Source organism: Anticarsia gemmatalis, chromosome 13 (genome assembly GCF_050436995.1).
Source record: "Anticarsia gemmatalis isolate Benzon Research Colony breed Stoneville strain chromosome 13, ilAntGemm2 primary, whole genome shotgun sequence".
NCBI lineage: Eukaryota > Metazoa > Arthropoda > Insecta > Lepidoptera > Erebidae > Anticarsia > Anticarsia gemmatalis.
In genome coordinates, this window is record NC_134757.1 from 3,263,801 (window position 1) to 3,285,261 (window position 21,461).

The following is a 21,461-nucleotide window of genomic DNA, read 5'->3' on the forward strand; positions in this document are numbered from 1 at the left end:
CTTTTTTGTGTAGAGAAAGGATTTTATTACAAGTTCATACATACTATAATGCGAAAAGACTTTTTCCCCGACGTAATATTTCGGTTTAGCAGAAACACCAATTGGTACCAATTTCGAAGTGATTGTGTTCTTTGTGGGAAAGTACGAATTATTTTAGTAATTTTCACGTCAAGTAGAAAATCGTTGAGCAAAAGAATTATCCAGGCCACTGGTCTTTGCCAAGTCGTTGTAGTTGACACTCCCTGAGGAAACCGTCATCGAGAGCTTTATGTGTATTAGAAAAGGTTTATGTAGAACGCTGTATATGGAGTAGTTAGTCTCCTGACTAAAGATATCCCTTTTTTATTTAAAACTACACTGTTATTCCCATTTTCCATTAAAAACGAAACCAACAAAATATATAGATATTTATTATTATACTCTTTCGTCATTAACAATGTCAGCCCTATGTAATATGGAGCGAGCCTATTGCCATTAACCACGACGCCGCGACGTTACAAAATTCTGGGAAACTATTGTGAAACATACTTAGATAAATTAGAAAATACCAATAGCTCTTTGCCCGACCCGGGAATTGAACCCAAAACCTCCTGATCAACAGTCAGATACTCTACCCACTACGCCACAAAGGCAGTAAATATAATATGTTACGATAGAAACAATTAATGTAGTTTTCTTAACAACGCCGATAAATTTTTAATTTTAAATGTTTCCACTCGTATACATAATTAGGTCCATACGATCTTAAAGACTGGTTAAAAACGTTTCTTAGAACTTTTTGTAAAGGGCTTCTGGCTTTATTTATCGAAGGTTGTCAAATTCTTAGAACATGAAAACCGTGTAACTAGATATTTAAATTTATGCTGGGAAATAATCAGAGAACAAAACTCACATTTTGTAATAGAAAAAGGGAATAAAAGCTAACATACCCTTTACCCTGGTTATTTCCCGTATTCTATTATATAGGTATTTAAATAGCGGTGGAAATATTTATTTTTGTTTAATTTTTTTTTAAATTGTCGTCAATTAAGGCATTGCGAGCTCATTATGGGCTCTCTTTTCCTTAGGGTTCAATAGCTAAGGTACCCGTGCCCGTTTGAATAGTCAAACTGTATATTTAGAGGCGCCCATAGCCAGTTGCGCTCACCGGTCGGTAAACGATCTGTGAGTTAAGCAACCCTTGGCGCGGTCACTCTATAGATGGGTGACCGCATAGTGGTATTTGAACTGGGCGTCTCCGTGCTTCGGAGGGCACGTAAAAAGTCGGTCCCGGCTGTTGTCTACTAAGATAACAGTCGTTAAGCCATGTCAAAGGCCTTCGGGCGGCTTGAACAACTTTGACACTAGGTTGACCACTAACCATACGATAAGAAGAAGAAGAAGACTATTCATTTGTCTGTAATTCATTTTTAAAGTGATTCAGTTGCATGTTTAAAGAGCTTGTTATTTTGCTTAAGATTGTGACGTAATAAAGTTCTAGGTGATTAGCATTTTCTTTTATTTGCTTCCACTAATGGTTTTTCTAAAAGTATAAATAAGTAGTATAAATAAACATGCAACTCGAAAATTTATCATTAATGATTTAAATATAGCTTACAATTCCTGAATTTAAAGGTATTTCAATTCTATTATCCGTATAAAGACGAAAACCCACTCATTTCAGCTACTTTACTTGATGAAAGAACAACATTAGGGCACACTATCCAGTGGCATTGTTAAAAGTTAGCGCTCCGGTCAGTCCGGAGTATACATAGTATGCAGGTGTTTGCCCGCTCTTTGTATTAAGTTCAACAGTCGCGCCACAAGGGAATACCTTGGCCGACTCTAACCAGAACTGACAAAATGCCAAGTTGTCTAAATGATTTAACTTGTTCATTGATAACGTGCGGCGGAGCGAAACGTATGCTTTGAGGTTGACAATATTATAATAACTTAAAGTATAGGCTCTGATTTATTATTAGAAGGCAATAACACGATTAAAGCCTTGATTTTTCTTGACGTTTCGGCGGTTTTTGCACTGGCTGTGGGAGTCAGCTAAAGAAGGTTTTAAAGAACATTTTGCTGTCGTCGCTAAAATAAGCAAGTTAGCAGAAAATGTGATATTTTTCTAGAGCATTTGCTAGAAACAGGAACTAATCACGGGATTGAACAGGTCCTGATACTGATTGTTCCACTAGCCCGAAGTTCTCTCCGCTAGTCGCCATTTCTACTTACTAATTAACATGAGAATAGAGTTAAAACGATGTTACTAATAAAAATATCACAATAACCTTTAAGGGTTAATAGTTATGCTATTTGCTACAATATAATATTAAGACTACTTCTGTATCGTCGGCTGTAATGTATTAGACTGATAACCAGGAGGTCCCAGGTTCGCTTCCCGTGCTGGACAAAATGCTTTTATTCTATTCTATTTTATATTAGTGTGTTTCAAGTAGTAGTCTGCAGTTTGCTACCGTGTCCGGTATATGGCAAGAGGCGTCAAGAGGCTTATTGTCTACTAGCTGACCCGCGCAACTTCGCTTGCGTCACATAAGAGAATCATAATTTTCCCCGTTTTTGTAACATTTTTCACTGGTACTTTGCTCCTATTATTGGTCGTAGCCTTCCTCGATAAATGGGCTATCTAACACTGAAATAATTTTTCAAATCGGACCAGTGGTTCCTGAGATTAGCGCGTTCAAACAAACAAACAAACAAACAAATAAACAAACTCTTCAGCTTTATAATATTAGTATAGATAACACGGAATGATGGGACTTACATTGTTAATGGTGAAACGCGGGTATATTATTTCATACATCTCTGCCTACACCTTTGGGTATAGCACGCGTAATATAATGTATGCATATAACTTATAGTATATAACTCGATACAGTAGCATAAATTGAATGTATTTTCATTTATATTTTTGCTAGGTACATGATCAATCCGTGTCAGATCGTATCTGCATATCGCCATGTGCCGTGAAAACTGCTAAATGCGTCATACTCAATAACACAAACACCATAAAATATTTGCTACTACAATTATTTTATTTATATAACATCACACATTATTTACACAGTATAGAAGCAGAGGCGTATTATTTTTTTCGTATGTTTAGTGGTTAAAGTAGTTCAAGCTGGCAATTCCTTTGACATGGCTTAAAACTCTGTATGTGTCTCTCAAAGCACGGAAACGCTCAATTCCAATTCCACAATGAAGTCACCCATCTATAAAATGATCGCGTCACGTGTTGCTTAACCCACACATCGTTTACCGACCGGTGTGCGCAACTAGCTAAGCGGTTAAAAGGCGTTTTATACACACACTAGCTGACCCGCGCAACTTCGCTTGCGTCACATAAGAGAGAATGGGTCAAAATTTTCCCCGTTTTTGTAACATTTTTCGTTGCTACTTCGCTCCTATTGGTCGTAGCGTGATGAAATATAGCCTATAGCCTTCCTCGATAAATGGACTATCTAACACTGAAAGAATTTTTCAAATCGGACCAGTAGTTCCTGAGATTAGCGCGTTCAAACAAACAAACAAACAAACAAACAATCAAACAAACAAACAAACTCTTCAGCTTTATAATATTAGTAAGTATAGCCTTCCTCGATAAATGGACTATCTAACACTGAAAGAATTTTTCAAATCGGACCAGTAGTTCCTGAGATTAGCGCGTTCAAACAAACAAACAAACAAACAAACAAACAAACAAACAAACAATCAAACAAACAAACAAACTCTTCAGCTTTATAATATTAGTATAGATTAGTAAGTATAGATTGTTGATTCGCAGTTTTAGTTTTCATTTTATAAAGGCGCTGAATCTATTTGAATATACCGGGCACTTTAGTAAAGCTACTATTACTAATCTAATATTCCAACTAGAATTAAAAAACCCTGCTACTAAGGCTACTATTAAATCAATTTTTCCAACTAGAATTTTAAAATACACTAAAAAAAATGTTAATTTCTCACCATATTTATACACAATCCACAAAAAGTAACAATGGATATAATTCTTACTTCTATATAATATTGTTTTATGTAAAACTTATATACGCATGGTGGTTGTGAGGATTTATTTTATTAGCATTAGCTCCTGGACCTGTGAATTACACCCAGGACTTTTACCTACTACTTCTACTTCTTCTACTTATCGTATGGTTAGTGGTCAACCTAGTGTCAAAGTTGTTCAAGCCGCCCGAAGGCCTTTGACGTGGCTTAACGACTGTTATCGTGGTAGATAACAACCGGGACCGACTTTTAACGTGCCCTCCGAAGCACGCCCAGTTCAAATACCACTATGCGGTCACCCATCTATGGAGTGACCGCGCCAAGGGTTGCTTAACCCACAGATCGTTTACCGACCGGTGAGCGCAACTGGCTATGGACGCTTCAAACTGTTACTAGGTAGCACCCAACACTTATTGATTTTAAAACATTAATTACGTTATCAAGCACCTTAGCTATAGGTACAAGTATAAAACGTGATAAGAATCCTCACGTAAGGTGTTAATTAGCTGTGAACGCAATTAGGTATGGACTTATCGACATTTATTCTGCTGTGGTACTAATTTAAAATTTTAATCACCAATATTTTGTCGTGGCTTAGCCTTCTTTCTTTGTTTATTTCGATATAGTATGATTACTTATTGTCCTACTTCGATAGTTAAGACTCTAAAATTTGACTGCCACCGTGGTGCAATGGTTTACGTCGCTTCGCCAATACCATTGCGTCGGGAGGTTGTGCATTCGATTCCTACACAGATCAATTATTTGCGCGATACACATAACTACAGTGAAATGCCAAGTACTTACATCACTTATGTCCGGTGTCTGAGGCACGTTTAGTGGTAGTTTATCTATTCAAACATAACACCCTAAAGTTTAATCAAATTAAAGTTAAAACTACATACAATATCATGCCTTTTTCCCATATGGTTACGCAGAGACCAAATAACGCCACTTGGTACCATCCTTATAAACTTCCCTTGCCTTACCGCCAGTTGCTAGTAACGCACCTGACCTTTTTTGAAGACATCGCCAAAGTAAACTTAAAACTATACGATAAATAATGAACGTTACGTGTAAATATCAGAAGGTAATCCACTTACGATGAAGCCTTACAGTAACGTACCGGGTCTCCAACTGATATCGGTTCATAGCCCCATGGCATCAGTCCAAAACTCCTTACACGATTAATAGCTACTGTTCCCGAAATAAAAGTTGCATTTGTCATTTATTTCGTTATTACTGTTCAATGGTAATAAAAGCTATGAGTAATAAAAAAGGCCAGTTAATGCTATTTTATTCATGATTCAAGCACGCATTCCATTTCACTGTGTAATTTCAAATGTCTTTATCTGCCATCTTTTTTGTCTCTATCCTCTTGCTATTGTTTTTCGTATCGCCTTCCGCAACAATACCTTCAATAGGGACAGCATTTCTATGCGCGTACGCTCTACAAAACTACGAATATTATCATTAGTAGTAGGCTCTATTAGAACAATAGAAAACAAAATAGCCTTTATTGCTTATAGAATAAGGTTGACGCAACGGCAAATGCTAAGTTGGTTTGGAGCAGCGTTTCGGTGCGGTGCACATGGAGTCGGCAGTCGCGCGCCCACCGACTGTGGTTCCGGTGGGGTCGATCACCAACGCGTAGTGTGTGCGTACCTTAACACACTACATTCCGAACTTTACTCGCGTCATGCGTGCACGGACCGTTCGCGCCAAATTTTGACATTTGTTTTTTTTATTGCATAGACTTTTTGGAACATTTATTAATTTGATTTTTTAATTTAATAATCGACTAAATAATAAAGTGGTTGTGAAGTGACTATTATTTTTTGTGAGGCGAATTAAGTATGCGCAAATATTTGTCAGTAGTTAAATAGTAGCGGATGTTTTTGTGTTTTCAAGTTAGTGTTTGTGATGATTTGAACTAATAAAACGCAAAAATGAAGATGCGATGGGACTTTTTATTACATTTATTTATTTTCTTCGTCTTCGCGACTTGTGTCGGTAAGTAGCTCATAATATTATTTAGCTGTTATTTTTTATTGCGGCCCTTTTGAAATAAACAAGCAGTAGGTAAATAGAATAATAAATAAACATAATCTTTTATAAGTTACTTTGTAAATGCTCCATTTTATTTTATTTGTAGTGTCGATCGATATAAATAATGCGATTATTTTTGGATTGAAAAGTTAATAGTTACGTATTATTTTAATACATTTATTTTGTTCTTCGTTTTGTTAAATTAATATTTAAAATATTTATTTAACGTATTTAATTTGCTTTGTGAGCCTATTAAGTAGGTAGGTACCCATTTATGAAGCGCTGGGTATTGCGGTATACCCATTATTGCCCTAACTTCCACATACAACCATAAACTGTAGGTACCTAGTATTTATTTATAGCACGTATGTATTAAATTAATACTTCAAAAAATATTCTACGTTATTAACATTATTAGCAAACATAAAACATAATTATTTCACATCTTACGTAATTAAACAACGTACACCTAAAATTTTCCGGCATATTAATTTGCCCCCACAATCATAGCTCACGGTGCCTGACCATGCAGGCCGAATGTTTTTACACTCATTGTCTCTGGTTATTTAATGATAACGATCTTCGTACACACGGCATGGAAGCAAATAATACAAACACGATAGAATTATGTTATGTATGAATAATGTCTGTAATTTTGCATTACAACATGAAGATGCTTGTCTAAAGCATTTTGTAATATTTGATTCTGATTGTATTTTAATATAGGGAATGGTATTGCACTGATGGGTTGGACGATCAATTTGATATTAAGAAATGATGTTTGGGCTTCGACCTTTTGCAATGTGCAAAGGATCAATACTTAACTAAATGTGTACCATCTTAGTAGCTAAATTAACTTGAGGATACCGAAATAGATGAATGGCTCCATTGAACTGCATCTAATTCCAGAATTGAACTAATTTTATTTCAAAATAAATATATTTTATCTATTAATCTATTAAATACATAGTTCTACGTTCAAGCTCTATGGTTTTGCCCAAAGATATAACGATATTACTAATATAAATCAACGTTTTTGTCTGTATTACGGAGTCTATTTGGCATATATCCGAAAGTGATGAATCAGGCATAATAATATGCCGTTTTTATGGAAGACACGTAATGCCGATAATGTAACATTACTTTATTACAAGAGTATTCGAGATTTCACCCCTTGTTCTTCAGAATCAGAATAATTCGGAAGGGTTATTTGTTTTCATTCAATTATCTGATAATGTTAGTTCATGTTTTTGAAGGGGACTTTTCTCGTATCATGTCTATTCATACACTGATATATAAATATATACTTACTATAGTATTTTTAGTACAGTTTGATGCGTTTTCTTAAGGTAATTAAAGAAAAACATTGTGCTATGAATCAGCTACGTAAAATCAACATTGTTTTGATAATAATGTCCGCCGTATACTTGATGTAATTAGACGTATATTTAGATATGCATATTGTGATTTATAGTTTATGAATCATTTTCTTTACTTGCTATAAATAGGTCTTCAAGAATTTATTAAGTTTTTTGTGGAGTTACAGGCTAAAATTATTTTTTAAACTTTACTCCAAATGAAAATTAACTAGTATCGGTTTGTTTTTTCATCGTCAGATTGCTATGTTTGCCGAAACGTCAAGTGTCTCCGATGGATTCTTCATATATTATCTATAAAAAAAAATTAATAATCTTATTTAAAATGCGGCCCTAAATCATAGTATGCTTAATATCTCGTATCAAATGCAATTATTTTCATAGTATTTAACAATACAAAACAAAAGTATTAAAAGCTAATAAAAATAAAACTTTAAAGACATAAAACGAGTTAAAACGAGTACTCTAGAATTTTATCTCCTGCAAGTAAAATAGTGCCTTGGAAAATTCCAAAGATCTCTGCAGTCTAGAAAAATCGAGAGCTGGAATATTTAACTAAGAGAGAATTGCATAAATCTTACTAATTATACTTACTGAACGAATTTAACACTAGTATTACGTGTAACTGGAGCACCGTTTCATAATTCGATTACAATGTTCGCTTTCAGATGACTACTAAGACTACAGTTATAAGATTAAATTACGCTTTTTACAAGAAATTATCAATTTTTTAATAATGTCGTTAATAAACATTATAAAGCAGACACGTAAAGGTAAATAAAAATACAAATTTAACAATTTTCATGACAAATTATTGTCTTCTGTGTCTACAATTTGACAATTCAATAAATTAAATCAAGCACCGATACGGTAGCTTTATCAATTATCTGTTACACGCAAAATATGCCTAAAAACATTTATTAAGGCTACATTATACAAAATCTATTCTAACTTGTAAGCTAGACTTACAAACAAATCTATAAAAATAAGTCAGAAACACAAGTACCACATAGACGGGCAAGAACGGAAGAGAAACATTCAAAGTTTTGAGAAGCAATAATTTCCGTAGCGCCAGCCCTCAATGGTCGTAATGATAAATAACTAGCTAGTTTACTCGCCTAATAGCAGTTTTAGTAACAATTAAAATAAATCCGCCTTAGTTATAGTGCTTACTAACGGTTATAACTTCACTAAACTTGGACCTATATCCATAAATATTGACATGTCGCTCCTTCAATGCAAAAAGGCCACAACTCAAAAAAAAATGAAAATCGTTTTATTGCAAAAATGACACCTAAACCGACTATATTTTATAGTAAAAAAAAACCCCCATGATTTTTGCTTATATTATGGCTGCACTGACTTACTGCCCTTTTTGCATTAGCTCACTTTGACAGGTAATGTCAGTGCAAAACAGCCACTTTGTGAGTTGCGCCCGGAGATTCAACGCAAATGCTCGTCAGTTGCATGAAAAAGTGCCACAATCCAAAATATGTCTGTGTTGGGTGCAAAATTTCAAGTTAATGTAATTATGTTTTACAATACAAAACTGCCATATTTTGGAAAACGTCCTTTTTGCATTCTAACTATAGTATTTGTTACCATATTTTGTAATAAAAAAGTGCCATATTTCTGAAAACGACTGTTTTGCATTCAAACACTAGTATTTGTTATTATATTTTGTAATATAACAGTAGCATATTTTGAAATACGTCCCTTTTGCATTAAATTATTGTGGAATAAATAATCATTTTTAGCGTGCTCGAATGGGAAGGCCAGAAATATGACCGTTTGGCATGATAATAATTTTAGTTTTCGTTACAATTTTAAAAATAAAATAATACATTTTGATGCATGCAAAGGCAAGAGGCACCCTTTCCTTTCAAATTCCTCTTTCAGGGGCAAGATCCGACCAGTCCTTTTCAAATGCGTCTAGGTCATCCCGCCATTTCCATTTAAGTCTCCCGCGTCTGCTATGACCATCTTCTGGCATCCAGTTGGTAGATATGCGGGTCCACCTTTCCGAATGCATATGTATAATGTGGCCGGCTCAGTTCCATTTCAGCCAGGCGGTCTTCTCCCTTACATCGGCTATGCGAGTTTGGGAGCGCAGTATAGAATTTCGGACGTGATCTGTTCTTTTGACGCATAATATACTATGCTCCATCGCTCTCTGGCTCTTTCTGGTTTTCCGTAAGGGACCATGTTTGGGTAGCGTAGGTAAGGACGGGTAGTAGGTATAAACATGTCGACGAGCTTTCACTTCAGTGACAGTGGAAGGTTACCCTTCATTAGCTCTTTCCTGGACCAGGATCTCTTTCAGGCACTTGTGACACGTTTGTCCAACTCTTTGTCCCGTCGGTTGTTAAAAGAGGTTATCTGGCCCTAGCAAATGTACTCGTCGACATAGTCTATGACGTGCCCGTCTACCTCGACCCTACGTTTTGTGTTGTTGGTCATAACCTGGGTTTTTGTACGGTTCCTACTCAGTCCAATCTGAAGGTATGCCGTGCTCAGATCTTTGAGCATTGATTCGAGTTCCGATGCCGAAAAAGAGAAGAGGACTATCTCATCTACAAAACAATGGTTTGTTAACTGTTTACCACTTACAACTATGCTTTTGATTGCCATAACACCGCCAGGCTCCTGAAAATTTATCTGAGGGTGCTGGTAAATAATTTGGAAGATAGCGGGTCTCCCTGTTTCACGCTTATTTGGATTTGAAATGATATTGTTGTCTATTGCTTTGATGAGTTTGATGTATGAAGGTTCTATTCTACATAGTATCTTTAAGTAGGACTTGGATGGAGTGATGATTCTATGGCGGAATGAGTAATGCTGTCAAAAGCTTTGGAATAATCCACGAATGCTAAATATAAAAGCTTATAAAACTCAAAAACCTTTTCTATTATCTTATTTCTTTAATACTCCTGCTGCACTCAGTCTACTCGTCACGTTACCAATTGATTGATGTTTAATTTGACTAAATAATGAAAGTTACGCACAAAGTTTATCTCAATAATTTAACTTACTGAATAAAAAGTTAAGATTTTTTAATTTAGATTGTTTAATACAATGTTTTCCTGGTCTATTCAGTTATGGTTTTACTTAGTAATTATTATTAAACTTTTTGATACGGTTTTTTTACCAAAAAAGTACAATTAACCATTTTTATTTGTAAAACTGTGTTTAATTTTTGACATATTTCTCATAATATTGGTTCAAATTTTGAATGCAAAAGGGACTTATATGCTTTTTTCTCTTAATAGGTAACAGCTATTACAAAGTTTATTTTGTAGAAAGATAGAACTAAAAAATACGCATCTAATGATATATTAACATCTTATATTTAATAAATAAATATATGAAATGTTATAAAAAAACAGTTTCAAAAATTTGTTTTGGCTCTCCTGTAAAATTTATAGATTTCGATTTGTGGCCCTTTTGTATTCAAGGAGCGATGTGCTTAAGAACATAATCATTTACTAGAGCCTGAATCTACTATAATATTGAGCAATTAATTTTCATAAATAAATTGAACGTTATTTCATATCTAAATTTTCAAAAATATTACCCATAATAATCCGCAATAAGGACAACAATATTGTTCAATCCTACTAATTTTATAAATGCCAAAGATTCTTAGTATAGAGGTATGTATGTTTCTTACTGTTTCACGAAACAACGACTGATCTTATTTTAATGAAATTTGGTACACCGATATCTAAGGAAATCTTTTCTCGCGAACGACGTGGCGGACAGAAGCTAGAACGCCATTATATTGTTGATTGTCAATGGGCGGCCTAAGAGAAGTTAGAGATAGCCTCTTAGTTTCTCTCTGCTTACTTAAAACCGGCCGTTGTCAGTTTATTTCTGTTTAAAAAATGCTATGGATTGAAAAATCACAGATTTTCGTTATACGAATGTGATTTTTTGTAGCAGAATCCCATAAAAACGGCATCTATATTTATAGCATCAGCACGAGTTTCATCGTAAAATATTTACGAAATTATGACACTGAATAAAATAATATGGAAAAAAGAAAAAGTTTTATATTATATTGTGAAAATACACAAAGAATAAAAAAACAGAATCAAGGATTATACGAACCATGCTTCTGCCTGCGATTTCGGAGAAAAGAATTCCCGGGGTACAATTATAGCAAGCGTTAATGCAATTTAAAAACTATCTCCTTATCAAATTTTATCTAAGTCAGTAGCCTCTAGTCATTGTATGTTTTGTTACTCTTTGTTGCATAAGCATAAATGCATTCATCCATCCATACTGTGAAACTTTTGTATTTATAACCATTCATTAATATTTAGAATTGGTAATCAATACTAATATTATATAGCTGAAGAGTTTGTTTGTTTGTTTGTTTGTTTGAACGCGCTAATCTCAGGAACTACTTGTCCGATTTGAAAAATTCTTTCAGGTTTAGATAGTCCATTTATCGAGGAAGGTTACAGGCCATATATCATCACGCTACTACCAATAGGAGCAGAGTACCAGTGAAAAATGTTACAAAAACGGGGAAAATTTTGACCCATTCTCTCTTATGTGACGCAAGCGAAGTCGCGCGGGTCGGCTAGTATCGATATAATTCCGATACAATAACGAGATAGGATCCTAAGATGAATGATCCAAGTACAGCGGTGTACCGAGCTGTATGATATTGAAGATTTACATCCTCCGAAAGACTGCTCTCAGCTAACGTCCACAACATTAACCAACAACTTCACACGCGTTTAAGAACTTACGTCGTTAAGCCAAGTTCAAATTTAATGTTTAATTCGCACGTAACTCAAAGTCCAAGTAAGACCTCCGACTAAGCTTTTTAACTTGCGAGTAAACAGTCATTTAAATAACTGTAAATTGACATTAAACTACTTGACATTTTTTTAAATGGCGAGACAAGATACGAGGTTCCAAAGGAATTAGAGAGAACACTGAAAATGTTTAAAATTACGCATTAAAATACTTTAACGTTAAGAACTCTAACTAAACTAACGGTGAAGGAAAACTTTCTGATTAAACCTCGCAATTTTTTTGAAGGCATGCGACGTCCCCGATCCGCACTTCGCCGGCGTGGTGGACTAAATGCCTAACGCTTCTCTAGTTAACTCTCGCCCAGCTTTGGGACTACCAAATTGCTGCACTATTACAACTCAGTTTACCTATCAATATATCGATGGAGCTGTAATCAGCTTAACCCATCAAGACGTTTGCACTACAGATAGTTCATTGAATAACCAATAGCTTCTGAAGTAAGTGTACAATATTCAATTCTGAGGGGCGATTCACTACTCTACCATATTCGACTATCGACAGCCGCATAAAAAAATATGGATGAACTCCTTTCGCGCCAATCTCTACCACTATCGACTATCGAGAAACGGCTAGCTATCGAACAATTCTGTATGAAAAACAAATCAGTGCCACTAGCGTGCGTTGTAGGAACTATTTTTACAGTACATTTAAATGTCAAGCTATCGATATTCGATAGTGCCATCTGTATGTGACTCATGGTACAGTAGCTCGATTATTTACAATGGGTACTATCTACAAAAAAATACTTCGAATAGCACTCGCTGAAGGCGCTATTAGCAAGCTTTAATGCAAAATTTGTCGATAGCTAGCCGGTTGTCGATAGTCGACAGTAGGAAATCGCCCTCTCTGAACAGTTGCGCAATGTGCATCAGTTAATCCACTGCAGATCGTAGGCTTTCAAACGATATTGCTCAGTCTTAATACTCAATACTATGGCCGTCGTGTGAGTTTATTTTACTTCATTCAACTCGATACTGGCGCGGATTTACGTTAATGAGTTCAATTGAACAAGGATTTAACCTAATGGATTGGATTTATTTCCTACAGTCTATAAGTCGCTCGTGAGTTTTTTACAGGCTTATTAAACTAGTAAACGTGTAAGCACTGTATCTCAGTTGACAACTAGTGTATGTCAAATTGATAGTCACTATTTAGTACATTGCTGCTTTGACGTAACGTGTAAATCACTACAATCTAAGGTAGAAAGCAATGTACAATATAGGGGCTTTCAAATAGTTGTCAACTGAGATACGAGATAGCTCTTTAGTTCTACAGTGTTTTGTCTTTTACATTCATATACAGTTGCGAAATTGATTGAAAGTGACAAAATACTGCATAACAAATTATATACGATGTTTTTTTAGTGAGACTGTGTTAGTGTATAATAGTTCTTTAATGAGGTACCACGAAGGTCAAAATGAAATTATAATGTAATTAAATTCTCAAAAGGATCGCTTGATAATTGCTTTTTGGACGTGAATGCTTAACAAAATCATCTCGGGTTACGTTGTCCCGGTTCAACCACACAATGAAGGTTGCAAGGACAGTATTATGTGTAGAGTACCTGAATTCGTAATCCGTATTGATTAGTGCTGTTTCTGTTCATGTTTTCACTATAAATATTGTAGTGGCCTACTATAATGATAATATGAAGAGGCATATTATAGTAATAAATCATAAATGTCATTGAAGTACGACTGCACCATTTTACCGTTTCGAAAGCTTCTAATATAATAAATGAGTTTCAGTCAATCTCTTTTTGGAAAAGTTACTACAAATATAAAACAGTATGCTAGTACTATATTCCTATTCCATGCATTCATATATTTTATCCAATTTTGATATAAAATTGTTGAGATTTATCGAGGTCGGTTGGCCAAGACGCAGGTTTTACCTATACAGCGAAAAATCTAGTTCAATCTTGATAGATTTTTTCTTATTGCCGTTTAGGTCTTCCAGACAAGGAGTCATAAAACGATGTAGTAAAAAACTTTTATATACAGCTCCAATATTTTGCTGAATTCGAAAAGCCTGCGTATAAAATGCCGCATGCCTTGATTGCAGCTTCATCCTATAAAATATTGCGGAGTAGGCAGGACTGATGGCACGGTAAGATGTGCTCATTAGCTCTCTTTTCATCAAGGGCTGTTTGCTGTTTTATTTTGTAGTTGAGACTAGATTTATAATTTCAGAATGATGGTGTATTAGCCGCTTCACAATGTACGGTTATTTTATTGCAGTCTAGTCCTATAGTCGAAATGTCTAACAATGGGTGAAGAATATTACATTTGTGAAGTCAAAAATATTATAAATCGATATTTTTGTGGATCGCTTTTTGGCCGCAACTGAAAATTAATTTGTAAGAATGTTCGCTCTGAAAATAGCAAACGTTTCAAGAATAAAGTAGAGAACAAAAGTTCGATAGTGTTTTACAGCACGTCAGATTATGAAAACTGCAGCATAGGCCGCAAACTTGTTCGCAGATAACAAACTAAGTTTATTCGTTGTACACCAAGTAGATTGTTTTTATCCCAAGATTCCGATCAATATGTTCTGAAGGCGTACTCTGTAAAAACACGATGTTTATTAGTTTGTTTTCTCGGCACTTCTACCCGATAGTTTTAAATCGATTTCCAAGTGATACCCAGGCTTATTACTCTGGGAGCCTCCGTGCGTATATTCGAGTACGTTTTCCTAGAAACTTGTGACGTTTAATTGGAAATGCTACTACAGTATTACTCAGCCGAGACTTCAATTACTCAATACAATGTATTTCTTGTATGTTAGTATTCCAGAAATTTCAATTATGTCTGATATTCAATCTTCGGTATTTAATTTGTATTGTGCTAGACAGCCAGTAGGTATTTCGTCAAATAACGCTATTTCATTGCAGTAATTGTGTCGTTGCAAAATATCCAGCTTCCTAATGTGATTGTAAACTTCATTCGCCTACAATTTTCAGTCAGTTTTTGTAGCAATTAGCGAATAAATGCAATGAAAAAGTAATTTGTGTTAGCATAATGTACTCAAAATGCAGGAGGACTAGCAATTTAAAGTGAGAGAACGCAATCTAACATTATTACAAGATACCCAAACGTGCAATAGCAGTACAATGTAGGTAATCACTTAATATCTCGGCTTATAACATTTACATATTTATGCATTTATGATTATATCATTAACCTCATTACGGTAAACTCATGCGAATTAATGATTAACAGTCACCGTAGTAAATATTGAAAATGACAAAATGGAATGCTTATTATAAGCAGGATGTATTAAAAACTGCAACATGGCTAAAGGCGGGTTTATAATACCTGAACCGTGTGAACAACACACGCTTGACCAATTTCGAGCACCAGCCAGCAACACGCTACTTAATTATGCAAATGCCTTGCAATGCCTTATTATTTATTCAAAATCGACTAAAACATCACTTATTTTTTAACATTTCGCTCACCTCCATATTTATTCGAGTATACCGAATTACGCGGATGGATTTTAAATTGCAACACCATATTTTTTATTAGATTAAAAAAAATATAACTGCGTTTTTAAATGACTTTTTCAATTTACTCTGTTCCCATTTATCTGAGTGAGCATTAAACATTTATTTGAACATCGCATAGCTTTTAAGTATCAATTAATTACCCTTGAGCCATCTTATGGAGATTTATAACGCTATTAATATCATTTGTAAGTGCGGAAGATGGTATTTTTCACACCTCAGTCTTACCGCTTCATTAGGCGGCTGAGAAATATTACTCGTGATCATGACCAAGATAAAGATTAAGATGAATGGTTTAGACAGGAACGTTTAAATTTTGATGCTTATCGGTCTTTTGACTTATGGATTAAAGCATGCCAGTTACTTCATAGTTAAATAAAGTTGGCTTCGTTCCCTTCCGTGTAGAAGTAGAGTTAAATCCAACAATTTTTCCTATAAATCCCAGTTTACCTAGGTCTTGCATTCTCGGGCAGGTTTGAATAAATATTTATCTGAGAATAACACGATATCTTGAGTACGCTAATAGTTTACAATGTTTGTATAAAATTGCCACTCCAGAGTGATTGGAGACTGATATTGCGAATCAGCGGGAGGCAAACGATTCCCTTCATTAGATTCACAAGTCCTTATTTCCATTAAGACCCTCAGGCGAGAGAAAGGGTCGTCCATTCACAGTCGAGGACATACGCCAATTTGTGAACCTATTAGTGCTAAAGACTTCAAAGCTATTGCGTTTTAATTGAACATTTTAAATCGAAAAATAACCTATTTTTTCTTTACCCGTTGGTAAAGCAATAAACGTCGAGAACACACTGCCACGATAATTTCATGATGTAATTACAAATTGAAATATGATCGGAATATTTTAATTCATTGCAAAACTCATTCCGTTCTGATTATCGTATTTACTTAAAATTAATTTTCGGATGAATTACGATGCTTTATACAACGAAATATAATCGCGGATATTAATTAATTTGAAGTTATTGGTACGTTTTATTTGCGGGCATCGGGTATCGGTCACTCACACTCTCTCGGGAACTTCGTTCACGGAAGATCAATAGCTATGCTTCTTATTTAGCCATAAATATTTTATGTTTATTTAATATATAATAAGACAAAAGGAAACCTTTGCGCGGGAGAGATCTTAGAAACCGGCAGCGTTGCGTTAAATTATGTCTGTCTTAAGATGAAAGATACCTACATACAGTTAAGTAGTAAACTAGAGCGATCTAAGACGGCTTATTCAACTGCCTACAAATCAACATGTATATTTGATTACAATCATCAATGCATATTTCATGTCCATTTGGCGAGTATATCTGCAGTGTTAGTCCGCCAAATACTAGTGCAGACATCATAGCGAGATGTTGGCACCCGAGCACGATCATTGGCCGTACGATGTGACAGCGCAAATCCTCACCGTGTTTAACAAAGGCATTACAACTCTCAAGTCTTTAGTGTATTAGTTAATTAAATGAATACGGCAGCACCTGGTGCCGAACGAGGTATAAAGTTTTGTGTATTTGTTACGGATTTACGAAAACTCGGATTAGGGGTGAACGTTATATTTATACCGGGTATATTTATTTACTAGCTGACTCGCGCAACTTCGCTTGCGTCACATAAGAGAGAATGGGTTACATTTTCCACTGGTACTCTGCTCCTATAGATGGTAGCGTGATGATATATAGCCTTTAACTTTCCTCGATAAATGGACTATCTAACACTGAAAGATTTTTTCAAATCGGACCAGTAGTTCCTAGCATTAGCGCGTTCAAACAAACAAACAAACCATCAAACAAACAAACAAACTCTTCAGCTTTATAATATTAGTATAGATATAGATTTACGATGGTTATAAAGTTTGACGGAAAATAAAAATACGAATACGTTATTTGTAGTCTTATGTTACAGTCTAGTCTTATGAAAGAAACGATTTAGATGTTAGAATTTTATAACGTATGTTAGTCTCAAAGGAGTAGGTAGATTGCAAGCAATATGCGAGGCTATTACCGACTTTCCTCTGATTTCTAATCTTGTCTGTACTTATAGTATAGTAACTTCATTAGTTTGTTTGTAGAGTGATTGAGAAACTAAAAAACAGAGAAGTATAAAAGTTTGCTCAACTATAAAATTGTATTTAATCTTGAAGATTGCGAGGTAATTTAAAGCAGGCAAGATTAGAGGCACAACTTAGTCACCAAAAACTTCCTCACATTTTCTTTAGTCTCTCAATTTTATTAAAAAGTCTGACCCGGCTCACGCTATACCTATTATATCTTAACGACATTCTTTAGAAAATGTAGTAAAAAGTTTTTAACAAGAAAATAAATTTTAAACCGATGTGTTGACAAAGAAAAACCCTGGCCTTCGAAGCCTTGACTTACTTTTTTTTATTAACCTTTACTTTTTTCCTTATGTTTTGATCGGAGTAGCAACGCGCGTTGACAAAGGTACGTGACCGAATTTATTGACAAAGTTATTTTGACGTATTTTCAGGTTAAATATACCTGCGTATTGTAACCCAAAAATACTCTGATTTAAGAGATATTATGTACGTTATTGAGAACGCAACTGAAGGTAGAATAAACCAACGTTGACGGCAAAGAGATGAATGTTTTATTTATACCTTTTCATAAATGTTGGATTATTTTGACTGAATTAAAGGGTTTATTTATCTTTGATGATTATTGGTAAATGAAAACATTGAGAGTACTTATATACATAGATTATTTGATGTTTACGTAAAAACTCATTTAAATTGAAAAAGTATTTCGTTCGAAATTGCTGTTTTACATTAGTCTTTATTGCTAATATTTACGTTAGTATTTTTCAATAGGTATTTGGGTTTAGTCTCCAAGAGTCTTGGTTCTCTATTGTAGAGAGCTAGCGACCGTATCTTCACTATAATCCCCTATACGAGATAGAGTCAGTCTAGAGCGCTTTCCTTTGTAATCGTTTCAGTTTCAGCAATAGAGCCATGTGATGTGCAGTTGTTTAAGCTTTCCTTATTAAAATTAATATACTCTTTTAGTGTACAAGGTAAAATAATATTTCAATATTTAGCATTTAACAGAGAACATACCTAAACTTAGCTCAAACTTGGAAATCTAATATTATTAAAATGTTATTTGTGTTTGTTTGTCTTTCGTTAATGTCAAAACTGCTGAACTAATACGCATACTATTTGGCAAGGTGATAGACCTCGAATAGAATATAGGTTACTCTATCTGCGAGCAGGGCCACGAGTATGAATAAACCATGACAGTTAATTGTCATGTATTTTAATAAAAGAGCATCGGATATTTTTAATTATTAAATAAGGTCTATATCAAATAGACCAGTCAATAGTCATAGCTCGATTCTACAACTATCGACTACCGACAACCGGCTAGCTATCGAGAAATTTTATATGAAAATCTAATCAGCTCCCCTAACAGGCGTCGCACGAACTATTTTGGCAGTACATTTGCAAGTGTCAAATTTTCGATACTCGACAGTACCGAGTGTAGAGAATAGCGCTACTGGTAAAAATCCTTTAAAAATATATCTCGCAATAATGTTACAAGAAAAATACTTTGTTTTTATTAAATCACAAAGTTTTGACTTGTATTAAGACTGACGGCGATATTGTTTCTAATATGGCCGCTCAACGAAAAAACCTATTGTGTCGGGAATGATAAAATAGGCTTTACCCGATGTTACATGACCTATATTTAGCGGATTTAGGCTTTGTATGCTTCGAAAAATATCTTTTTTACTTTACTATACTAATATTACATACAATACATACAGATACATAAATTAACTTTTTTTATTTGTTTAAAATATTTATATTATTACTTATATTATTCTTTTCTACAAAAAGCGACGCGCTATATATCGATATATAGCGCGTGAAAGATGTCGAAGCTGGAGACCCTGATTCAGCTATCTCTATGCTTAATTTCATCAAAATCGGTTGAGCAGTTTAGTCTTGCTAGCGTAATAGACAGACTTTCACATATATACCCGATATTGTTATTGATGTATCTATTTTTTTAGATTTACGTTAAGTTAGTTAATTAGTTAGAGTTAACTAGTTAGTTAATTAGGTTAGTTTAGTGTTACTACTAGGGAAGAATCTAAAAATATCGAGACAATCTTCAACGGGGATAAAAAGTATATGGATTAAATAATGTATTCGAGTTAAAATACTAAAGTAGAACTTACAGTTCATTTAATAAATTAATTCTGCCGCAGTCTTATAAAAACATATTATTATTTTATATTAATGCATCAACTAATGGAAGTCCATTTCATAGCATTAATATACTTAATATAAAATAGTTGTACCATTTATAATAGATGGTAATGTATACTTATATTAATCACAGCATAAAAAGTAATATTGTAAAGCAACCTCTGTCACTGGCTGGGACATAAACAGTTTTTTACCCTACCAAGAAGGTTGTAGTTCCCGCGGGGCATAGAGTAAAATATTATTTTTTTCCTACTCTATGGATCGATGTTTGAACATAACGGTCACTCATGCAATGTTTGTAATTACTTACCAAACGAGAAATACGGAAATCAATACCTTCAAAATATTTTGACTGCCTCTGTGGCGCAGTGGTTTAGGTGGCCATGCCGATACAATTGCGTCGTCGTCGGGTTCGATTCCCACACGCAACGATTATTTGTGCGATCCACAAATAATTGTTTCGGGTCTAGTTGTGCTTTGTGTCCTTTGTTTGTATGTTTGTAAAGTCCCCGCGACACAAGAGTAATTTTTAGTGCGGGATTAATCTTTAAAAAAAATCCTATTCATATCATAAATGCAGTAGCGCGATTCGCTACTACTAACGACAATCGGCAACCGGTTAGGCTATATGAAAAATTACTCAGCATCTCAAGCGGTCGCTGGAGGAACCATTTTTCAGTACATTTTAAATGTGTTCCGTTATAACAACAAAACGGTTGAGTCGACGTGGATAAAATTTAGGTAATAAATTATTTTCTTTCTGGAAAAGAGTAAGTCTAAAGACTCAAATAATCTTGGGCAGAGCGACGGAAAAACATTGTAAGTGGTTGTTTATCAATAAGTATACTCTATATAAGCTTTGAAAAACACTATTAATCTTCCTATAATAGGTTTCAAGTTTAAATCAGATACAATCGGATGGAAATACAATTTGTTTAAGTAGAAGCCACGACTACGGAAAATATTTCCTAGGAATTGATCAAACTGTCACAAATACGATTAATCATGGAGAACGTTTATATACTCGCGATCAGCGGTTTAGTTTGTCTTTCATTCTAAATTATAAAACTAAAAGGTAGTTTAACGAAATTTCATTTGTTATTACTGACCTAGTAGCGCTATTTTCATATAGGTACATATATTTTCGAAGATACAGTCAGTTCTATCGAGTATCGACAGTTGACAATTAAAATATTTAGTTGCGCAATTCTCTACAGTTGGTACTGTCGAGTATCGAGAGTTTGACATTTAAAATTCACTGCCAAAATAGTTCTTACAGAGCCCGGTAGAGGCGCTAAACAGATTTTCGTGTAAAATTTCTCGATAGCTAGCGGGTTGTCGGTAGTCGATAGTAGTAAAGAATCGAGCTGCTGCAGAAATAGTTCCTACGGTGACCGCTAGGAGCACAAACAGATAGCTAACCGATGTTGTAGTTTAACTGGCCGTA

The 21,461-nt window shown here is 34.6% G+C and overlaps 1 protein-coding gene across 2 annotated transcripts in view; it reads left to right on the forward strand.

Annotated features, from left to right (window-relative positions):
- The first annotated feature begins 5,609 nt into the window (after nucleotides 1-5,609).
- LOC142977829 (kin of IRRE-like protein 3) overlaps nucleotides 5,610-21,461 on the forward strand; it is a 108,700-nt gene continuing 92,848 nt past the window's right edge. For both annotated transcript variants that reach the window (XM_076121924.1, XM_076121925.1), the window contains exon 1: nucleotides 5,610-6,018. In XM_076121924.1, the coding sequence (XP_075978039.1) occupies nucleotides 5,955-6,018 (64 nt within the window). In that variant the 5' untranslated portion in view covers nucleotides 5,610-5,954. The remainder of the gene's footprint in view (nucleotides 6,019-21,461) is intronic.